This window comes from Periplaneta americana, chromosome 15, assembly GCF_040183065.1.
Source record: "Periplaneta americana isolate PAMFEO1 chromosome 15, P.americana_PAMFEO1_priV1, whole genome shotgun sequence".
Lineage (NCBI taxonomy): Eukaryota > Metazoa > Arthropoda > Insecta > Blattodea > Blattidae > Periplaneta > Periplaneta americana.
Window position 1 is genome coordinate 177,440,810 of NC_091131.1, and position 11,157 is coordinate 177,451,966.

At 34.7% G+C, this 11,157-nt stretch overlaps 1 protein-coding gene across 1 annotated transcript; it reads left to right on the top strand.

The window, feature by feature from the left end:
• The first annotated feature begins 248 nt into the window (after positions 1-248).
• Positions 249-2,382, top strand: LOC138715763 (uncharacterized). The gene is made up of 4 exons (XM_069848810.1): positions 249-275; positions 1,130-1,261; positions 1,466-1,604; positions 1,790-2,382. Exons 1-4 carry the CDS (start codon positions 249-251, stop codon positions 2,272-2,274), a joined length of 783 nt encoding a protein of 260 aa, XP_069704911.1. The 3' UTR covers positions 2,275-2,382.
• Positions 2,383-11,157: the final 8,775 nt, after the last annotated feature.

Here is an 11,157-nt window from a genome sequence, read left to right on the forward strand (position 1 = left end):
ATGAAATTCACGTAATTATACAATACATTTAAAGTGATTTTGCAAACAAACGTGACGTGATAGAAGTAAACGGATTGAAAATTCGAATTGAGCACATCGACATTATATAAAATCACATTATTTACTTCAGGCAACAAACACAAAGTTGAAATTCGCAGGCTAGTGTAATTAATGAATACACAGTTCAATAGCTAAATGATAGCTGTGAGCAGTATGAGATGAATATAAATGCAAACAAGACGAAGACCATGGTCGTAGGAATAAAAATAAAGAAGGTAAACCTGCGAATTCTTAATGAGGTAGTATAGCAAGTGGACAGCTTCAAATACTTGGAGTGTACTACGAGAGATAAGCTGTGTTGGAAAGAGTGGGTGAAGAAAGAAAGTGCTGAAACTGATCAGGAAGAGGAAAAAGAATTGGTTTGGTCACTGGTTGAGAAGGAACTGCCTACTGAAGGATGTACTGAAATAAAAGATGAACAAGAGAAGAGTTCGGAGCAGAAGAAGGTATCAGATGACAGACGACGTTAAGTTATAGATCATATGAGAAGATAAAGAGGAAGGCAGGAAACAGGAAGGAGTGGAGAAAGCTGGGTTTGCAGTGAAAGACCTGCCCTTGGGCAGAACAATGAATGAATGAAAGAGTTCAATTTGAAATAGACCTTGCATTGCGAGGAATGACGCTTAGTTCGGTTAAACGAAGTACTTCACTAAGGCCCGGTTGCATAAAATTCTACTTATAGAGCAAATAATAATAGAACTCATAAGTTGTTGAATGTATAACATCTGTGTGCGTTTCTCAAACATGTTTATTCCACAAACATTCTTTCAATAACTAGTGATTCAAAACCTTCCATAATGTCTTCTGTTGGCAGTACTGTTCGATAACATATCGAACATTTCACGGTTGTTGTTTTGTTTCTATTGATACCACTGTCTGCTAGATCGCTCAACAGGCAGTAGTTGATACATTTATTGTTTATTGCTTTTATCTTCATCGTAACGGAAGGTAAAATCGTAAAGAGAGGAAAGAACTTCATTGAAGTTGAGAAGCAGTTATTGATAGACATTTGCTTAAGTTATAAACACATTGTAGAAAATAAAAGAACAGATAATTCGTCAAACAAAAGCTTGAGGCATGGGAGAAAATAAGAGATGTTTATAATGCATCTTCAGAGACAGGACCAAGGACCATTAAGCAATTACATGCATTATATGATACACTGAAGAAGAAGGTCCGAAAGGATAACCATGATGATCGAGTAAGTATCTTTGAATTTATTTATGTTTAATATGAATACATGATATTATTCCTAACTTCACCTATTTAAAGTATGTATAATATTAATATGATATGCCTAATCTAATGTAACCATTTAAGGTCCATGTCTATACAATTACATATAAAATGGAAATGAGTAATATTGTTCGGTATGTTTTCTTTAATTGTTTTGCGTTTGTTATAGGTGGAAAAATACAAAACTGGAGGAGGTACACACACCCCAGAAGTAACTGAAACAGGCACCAAGTTACTTTCTCTTCTAGCACCACAATTTGAACCTCTTGATTCGCCATATGATTCTAGTTCGGCATATTATGAAAATGGTAATCAGTACATGTATAATTTTATTATTTTCATCTTATCTAATAATTGTAACAAAAAGACTGAATCATATAACATATTTACAAATTTTAAGCATAATATATAATAGTATAATTAGACCTAAGAGTTTACAAATTATATATATATATATATATATATATATATATATATACTTTTTTTTTTACAGAAGTGGTTGCTTCTGAGGACGCTTGTTCATCCCCAGCTCCAGAACAACAAAGAGATGTAGGTCTACAAGCTTCACAAGGAACAGTCCTGGCAACATTTATTTTGGAACCAGAAGCAGCATCACCACTACCACTACCACCACCACCATCATCACCACTACCATCATCAGTTCAGGCATCATCTTTCGTGGAAAATCCTTCACAAAATTCACTCCCACATGAAACACCAGTGAAAAAAGCAATGAAAAAGAAATGTGCACAATCTACAGTGGCAAGTAGGCTAGTGGATAGTATTAAACAAAGAAAGATTTCTAAGAATGAGTTGGATTTGGAAATTCACAGTAGGAAATTAGAAATATCAGATATAGAATTACAACTGAAAGAAGAGGTTTCAAAGAGGACAATTAAATTAATGGAAACAGAACAGAATATTAAAGATGTGGAATTAAAAATAAAAATTATGGAATATGAAAAGATGAAACAGTGATTATTATGTGACAGTGTATTATTTAAGCAAGAAGCATGGTTAACTACGTTGTAGAAGTTTTGTACACAAATTCTTCATTCATTTTCAATATTTCCTTAATAAATGTCAGTGCTGTTTAATTTTATTTCTTCGTCAACACACAACGTTCACTGTTGTCCATTGAAATGTGTATCAATAAGATTTCTCCTTATAGCATGACCTCTAATATCTTGATTATTTGGCAGATTTGGGACATCAGGATCCTGAGGTAAGTCAATATCCATGTAATCAGCTGGCATATTATCACCACCGATTATACAAATGTTGTGTAACACTGCAGTAGCAACGATTATTGATAGTGTTCTTGGAATTTTAGTACGCATCTTCAATGCAACGCTAGGAAATCTTCTTTTCCATAATCCAATTGCCCTTTCGACTACATTTCGTGTTTTAATATTGGCCTCGTTATACTGGTTTTCAGCATGGGTAATGGGATTTAAAAGTGGTGTCATCATGTAACTTTTGCAAGCATATGCACTGTCCCCAAGTAAATATCCATTTTCAAAGTCACCATTTTCTAGTTGTGCACGTAGGAAGGAAGCATTGAATACTGTACTATCGTGAGTGGAGCCTGGCCAGCGAGCATCAATATTACAAAACTGCATGTCAGAAGAGCACACCACCTGTACATTTATAGAAAACCAAGTTTTTCTATTCCTATACAGCTCACTTTCATTACCACCAGGGGATTCAATGGGAATATGGGTCCCGTCAACACATCCCAGTACTCCTGGTAACTGGCACACGTTAAAGAACTTCACCTTTGTTTGCCGGATTTCTTCTTCTGTTGTTGGCATTTGTATGAAATCTGGTCTTAATACTGCAATATGGTGTGTCACTTTTTTCACTATTCGACAAACGGTTGATTTGTGAACGTTAAATAAGTCACCAATAACTAACTGAAAAGCTCCAGTAGCATAAAACCTAAGAGTAATCAAAATCTGTATTAATGCTGATATTGCCATATTTCTTTGAGTAACATGTTCCAATTGTGGTCCAATTTGTCGTAATATGTCCATAACGATATCTTTCCCTAATCGGAAACGTATTTTAAATTCTCTTTCGTCGAACATCTCAAATGGATTTAAACGGTCCCTGAAAACCCTAGGCCTTGGTAATAGTCATAGTCGTAAAACATCTAATATTTCTTCGTCTGATGAAGAAGATGAAGTATCCATGTTATAATTACGGTTAGCTTCTTCGTATTTAGTTAGAACCACACTGTTTCATTAATATTAACTTCATGAAACGTTACGGGTGTCCGCCATCTTAACTCGTTATGGAACCAATAAGCGTTTACAATGACGATTTGTGGCTAGATAAATTACGAAACGATTTGTGAAATCAATAACTTTATTTATCATTCCAGAAACAGTATTTACGTGAAATGTTTAATTTATCGACTACATATGCTTATGGATTCCATATCTGTCGTTCCAGAAACCGGACCTAAGACATCGTTAAAATCGGAGGTACTCTCGGATCTCGAATAACTATTGCATTATATTTTAGAACTTGAAAGTTAACTTTAAACACCAGTAAGCTTAGTACGGCAAAACAACAAAAAGTATAATAGGCTAAACTAGTTTGAATTAATGTGTATCTTTAAAAAATAGAACAAGATGAAAATGGTGCAAAATATTGGTCTAATTTTATTATGGGTTCTCTATTTTCGTGATCCAAGAAGATTCCATCATAACCTATCTGAGAAAGCCAAATTGGAACAAACTGGCCAATTAACTAGTATTTCATAATATTATAATCTATCTTACACAAACGCAGAACTGACTAACGAAAATTCTTCAAAGTCTGGTCTGATTGATTGGTTCCTTCCTCAGCTATGGGGCGGATGCCGAGTGGTCTATGGCGAGTCCTCGGCCTCACCTCACTTCATCCCAGTTTGGTCTGATTAGGCCTACCAGGTTGGGTTTTCCGAGGTTTTGCCCCACAATAAGGCAAATGCCAGGTAATCTGTTGGCGAATCTTCGGCCTCGTCTCACTACATTTCGCTTAAAAATTTTAATTTTGTAAAATTTTGACTTGATCCACATCTTAAAGCTTCATTGCTAATGTAAGATCCATGGAATAAAATGAATGAATGAATGAATGAATGAATGAATGAATGAATGAATGCTACATTGTGTGATATTAGTAACTTAAGCGGTGTGAAAGCTTCACTATAAAGAAGTAACTTAAGCGGTGTGAAAGCTTCACTATAAAGAAGTAACTTAAGCGGTGTGAAAGCTCCACTATAAAGAAGTAACTTAAGCGGTGTGAAAGCTTCACTATAAAGAAGTAACTTAAGCGGTGTGAAAGCTTCACTATAAAGAAGTAACTTAAGCGGTGTGAAAGCTTCACTATAAAGAAGTAACTTAAGCGGTGTGAAAGCTTCACTATAAAGAAGTAACTTAAGCGGTGTGAAAGTTTCACTATAAAGAAGTAACTTAAGCGGTGTGAAAGCTTCACTATAAAGAAGTAACTTAAGCGGTGTGAAAGCTTCACTATAAAGAATTAACTTGAGTGGTGTGAAAGCTTCACTATAAAGAAGTAACTTAAGCGGTGTGAAAGCTTCACTATAAAGAATTAACTTGAGTGGTGTGAAAGCTACATTATAAAAAATATAGTCTGCTATGATATTACAACCCAAATTTATACGGAGCAGAATATAGGTCCCAGATAACTGTACGCACTCTATGACAGAGTCATACAGCGTTGCATTTTACAATTCACACGCATACATACACAGACATGTGTCCATGCATAAAAACTAGAACTAGTATACATTCGTCGATAAATTAATTAAAATACAATATTATACATTTTTATTTAACTTCAAACAGCTCTACTTTTAAACGGCTGTATTATATTCAAAGTAATGCAATACATGATACTGAACTAACCTTCCCGTTCTACCATTTATCACAGTTTTGAATAGCTAAACTAGCGCTGAAGTAGTTCCCTTCGTACTCGCGATTATACACCTTGCATATAATTATGAATCTGTGACAAGTTACGTTTGGTTAGATTATGCTTTTGTTATGTCCTATATACCATCAACCAAATATCCACAAAAAATACCTTCTAAATTAAACGATTTACACTTCCGAAATCACGGAACAACCTCAACGCTAGCTTCACCTTTCAAATTACCAACGGAAGATTTTAACAAACAATCATCTTCAGAAAATGTCAAATATAGTCTACAATAAAAATGTGTAACTAACCTTTCAACTCGCGAAGATATTCTCAGGCCGTACATTTATCCACATCCTCCAATTATCCAACACAAACATTAAATCACGCACACAACACTTAACCGATTACAAACAACCATGAACTGCACATCTGCGATCCCCACTCGAAATTAAAATGAGGAGCGTTCGGCATAATATCATTCAGCGGTACCAATAGTATCAAGCTTCTATAAAACAACGAAATTGCACTGCAATGCGCTAAATATGTCCATATGAAGCAGATTGGTGTAATTAGAACAGCTAATTCCATTTATGTATGTTCCTATTCGTTTACTTATTAAATATCTAAGAGTCTGAATTGTAGAGATGGATAAAAAATAACACAACACTTATTTTGGAACTGTTCCGGTCTCGGAACTGTTGCAAAAATTAACAGTAGGTCGGAACCTCCTGTTCCGAAATAACAGTGTTCCGACTCCGAGCTGCTCACTCGCCCAGCTGTTGCGGGCTCGCAGTACCGCGTTGCACAAGGCATGTTCCGACTCCGAGATAACAGTCGGAACGTCGGAGCTTGTTCCGATGAACCAACGACAGCTGCAGTTACACTGTTCTCGTTGTTCTTTATGTTATACTTGGAACTTCGTTGGATGAAGTTGGTACTTGAAACTCTCACGTGGTTGGAGGGGGGCGCATGGAAATTGAAATCCTTGCGGTGGCGCGAACTTTAATATCAACATTTGTAAGACTGGCTAATCATCTGTAATGTTATAGTAAGTATTTAATAATCTGTAATATTCATTCCTGCTTTATGGTTTATTTCACCATTAGTTGACTAATTCTGTTTTATAAACATTCTACAAAGTCATAAAGTACGCATACTATTATTAATTCATTGATCAGCTGATTCTATACAAAGGTTAAAGTCGTAAATGGTAATGAGTGGTTTAGTTACAATGTCTGTATGTCGTTTGTTGAGGTTAAGTCTGACAAGCACAAGTTTTTGTGCTATCTTCTCTGTTATCAAAGAACGACAAAAATGTTGTAGCATTATTTGTTGGTAACTACCCATATAAGTACTGATTTGGAGAGCGAGGTTTAATGCGAAGTTTTAAATTACACTTTGGTAAAGATGCGATTCCAACATTTTACTAACCCACTGCGGGGTTTCCAGGTTTCAGTACTGCCAATGTATATATTTTTTATTTATGAAATTGTAATATATATTATTATTATTATTATTATTATTATTATTATTATTATTATTATTATTATTATTATTATTATAACTGTGCATTAAGAAAAGTAAAAATAAAAATTAATGATTTTTTTTTATTATGTAATAGAGAGAACAGAAATTACATACCATATGTTTTAAATGTTATGTTATTTTTTTTAGTTGGCTACCATGTCTTTATAACTTTATGTACGAAAACAAAGTGTTGTATTCTGTCCTTGTAGTCAACAGCTGTGTAATTACTAACATTAAGCTTTTGAGTTCTGTCCGCATGCACAGCAATTTTCCAAAATCGATTCGAATGTGCATTGCAGTGCCATCTATAGATAAGAATGTGTACTATGTCATGCCTATGAGTGCTCCAGTGTGAGCAGCATGGTGAAGAGGGAGGGTACTGTACCGTTCGTTTGAACGACTCCGACTCATCACCACTGGTGACTGTTATTTCGGAACTGTTATTTGGAACATAGTATTTTTTCGGAACCGGAACAGTCGGAACTGTTCCGGGAAAAGAACAACTTCGCCCATCACTACTGAATTGTTTTCAAATATATTTAGTTGGCCATCTTTCCACTCCCTGTACTCCATTCCATCAACAATGAGGAGCAACTTTATACTCACTCTACGTCCTGTTTCTTGCAAGTAAAAACCGTTGCTTACGAGTAAAAACATGCACAATGCAGTCAATATTTTGAGAAGTGAAACTTTAGCAAATCATTAACAGATTAACCCTATAAATACACAACATTTAAATGAAAATGTATTTGCTGGGCATTTATTCATTACATTTAGAAGTTTAAAAATAAAATTGTTTCGTAGATATATTGCGGGAGCTAGTACCGCTCACAACACTTCCACAATCAGAACTAATCGCTAAATTGTTCATTTCTTGTCTAACGATACAACAGCGAACGTATTTCTTCCTTTCCCTTAGGCCCGGTTGCATAAAATTCTACTTACAGAACCAATAATAATAGAACTCATAAAGTTGTTGAATGTATAACATCTGTGTGCGTTTCTCAAACATGTTTATTCCACAAACATTCTTTCAATAACTAGTGATTCAAAGCCTGCCATAATGTCTTCTGTTGGCAGTACTGTTCGATAACATATCGAACATTTCACGGTTGTTGTTTTGTTTCTATTGACCACTGCAATCGTGATCTAGACCAGGTCGTAATGCAGGTTGTGTGACGTCATTCGATGAGTCGGGCTTTTCTATTTGAGTTTACGTAGCTGAGAGAAAGATATTACTTTATAGCGTGTCACCGCTCAATTTTATTTAGTGTAATGTGTGTATAAGACCCCTTCACACTTCTTATTGCATAATATGTTGCAGAAATAATTACAAAACTGTGTTATTTTAATGTGAACGGAGTTTTACATGGTAACATAACCTGGTTGCATCAACATTTTAAGTTTGGAATGGAAGCTATTTTGAGATTTAATAAAGAAGAATTATTTATATTGTGATTTTAATTTAGCACGTCTACCTTCCTTACTTGTAGGTACAAAATTTACCACAGTCCCTCCTATGAAATTAGTGTATGTACAGTTGTGTGTTAATCTGGTAGGTTAGATAAATACAATTCATTACAACCCAGTAAAGTAGGGAACAAATAAATAATACAATTAAATTTTTATTCAATGTAATATGTGCATAAGTTCCATTTATGTGTTGCATAATGTGGCAGGAATAATAAATAAAACTGTGTTATTTTTATGAGAAGAGAATTTACCATGTTAACATAACCTATCTGCGTCAACATTTTAAGCTTAAGTTGAGAACGAAAACGGTTTTGAGATTTAATAAAGAAGAATATATTTTTAGGATAAACTTCAGAACACGGTTACCGTCCTTACTTATAGGTAGAAAATTCACCACAGTCCCTCATATGAAATGTACATACGTTATATTACTTAGTAGCGCTGAGCTATAGTTCCGGTAATTTCTGAACTGAAAACAGTTGAATTTATTTTTTGTGGAGATGCATTTGATCCTATAAGCAAGGCATATTAAAATCCTGAACGAACCGAACTAATTTGTATATGCAAGATGTATGAATACGAAGGGAACTACCTCAGCGCTAGTTTAGCACTAGTAACATATTAAACTAATCAGACTTCAGACTGGAGTACCGTCTGAAACGAATAAATACAATTGAAGTGTAGACAAATTGCATTTATAAGTTATACGTAGCGTTATGCTTAATTATAATGCATAATTGCGAATATGGAAATAAGGCAAATACTGATAGAATAAACTTAACCTATAACTTCAACACATTAAAATATGCGTGCGATGCAACTGAAAATTGTTGAAACGTGCATAAATTAATGTGCAAGAATTTCGTAATGAAGCATGAGTGCTTTATTTCAACTAATTACAATTCTAGATACTGTAACAGTAATGAAAACTATAGGGTATAATTTTTCGTAATATACTATATGTATCTCGTTTTTAGTTCAAATTGTGTATATTATCAAACGTCGTATTATTTACTCGTATAATGTAGGTTATTCACAAATAAAAAGGGCGCAATAATTTAAATTTAATAAGACAAATACGTTAAACTAACAATAATGGATTAGACAAGAGTAATATCGGTAACGCTGCACTTCGGCCTAATCACAACTTACTTTACATGCCAGTCAGTGTTTCACTTTCACGTATATATTATTACACATATTTAGCCTACTGTTTATAAGACCAAAATTTGACTTAACCACATAAGGGCGCAATATTTAATCGAAATAAAGGCAGGTATTACACATACGAACTTTGCCTGCAACAACGTAATTTTCACACCAAAAATAATGTTATACCTTAAATTGCAAGTAAATTGTGTCTCAAGTGTCTCACAATCACTGTTTAAAATTTTACTGACGCAATTACACTGCATTTCAGAGAAATATATGTTATTCTTCATGCACTGCAACTAATTCATATGGTTGAAAGACCGCCTTTCGCGATCAGCTGTTAAGCGAGTCACGTGGTCTGCCTTACGGCCTGTATTAGATCACGATGGCAGTGCTATTGACCCAACAGTTAATGGAACATCTGTGGCTACCATGATTGTTACAACGAGCGTCAAATCATGGCAAGGGTGAGAGGGGAGATCGCATAATTATTCTTGTCCATGTTATGAAAACCTTGTTGAGTAGTGTTATTTTTACCAACAAATCTTTTTAAGATGTTACAGTATTTATTGTATACATTTAAATTTTGATATGCTATATTGCAGCGTTTCTCAAACTATGGTCCGCGGACCACCTGTGGTCCTCGAGGTCTGCCCTTGTGGTCCTTCAAAAAAAGACAGAAGAAACAAAATTCAAACGAACTGAGTATCACTCTAAAGCTGAAAATCCCAGAGTTTGGAAATGACACATGACAATCACCTTTCACTTTTTCTCCTAGTACTGACATTTTATGAAATTAATTACCCTACCCCGCTACCGACTTCCCACTCTACTCTAAATAACAAAAGACGGATTTAAAGCATTATGAACATGGTGTGTCTCGCCATCTTTTCCGTGCACATCTGGCGCCGCCCCTGCAACCTAGCCAGGGACCACCCGAATTAGTAACAGAGGACCGAACCTTTTCATGTATTGATGACTTTCTTAATAGTTCTGCCGACACCCGTCTGCACATTGAAATGGGCACGTACACCAATAATACAACTCTGAGGTCACAATTTGAAACTTATTTTCCAAGTAAATGTGACGAATTTTCATACGTTCTTGATCACTTTCATTGCGATATTGAAACTAACAAACTTTCATTGAGTGAAAGAGAACAGTTAATTGAACTCTCGAATGACACCGGACTTAAAATTAAATTCCAAGCGAAAGGTATGGTCAATTTCTGGACCTCATCACAAGTGAAAAGAGAATATAGTGAACTGTACAATGATGCTTTAGAGATTGTAATTCAGTTTGCTTCCACGTATGTGTGAGAAAGGGTTTTCATCACTATCTCTAATAAAAACAAAGTAGGCTACCGAAATCGACTCGATGTATGTGACGATCTCCGACTTAAGCTTACCAGCATACGTGCAAATATAGAACAACTGTGCAAGAATCGGCAGGCTCATCCATCTCGTTAATGTCACTACCAACATTTATTTATTTATTTTGTCAATAAGTCAAAGTTTATCCAAACTCTTATAGCCTTGAATTATTAAAGAAACAAAATTGAATTATATTCTATTAACATTAGCTTAATTAGTTAATATTAATATAAAATTAATTTAATTTTATTAATTTTAATTAATTCTATTTTAAAATACTGGTAGACTATTAAAATATGCTACAAAAATGATAAATTTGCTTTCGAAGGGACCAAGAGTAAGGTGGTCCGCGGAACTGTTCCGACTTAAGAAAGTGGTCCCCACTTCAAAAACTTTTGACAAA

Coding starts and splice junctions, on each gene's coding strand:
- LOC138715763 (XM_069848810.1), top strand. CDS start 249: ATGGTCGTAGGAATAAAAATAAAGAAG. Junction 1,262..1,465: donor AGGATAACCATGATGATCGA/GTAAGTATCTTT, acceptor CGTTTGTTATAG/GTGGAAAAATACAAAACTGG. Junction 1,605..1,789: donor TTCGGCATATTATGAAAATG/GTAATCAGTACA, acceptor TTTTTTTTACAG/AAGTGGTTGCTTCTGAGGAC.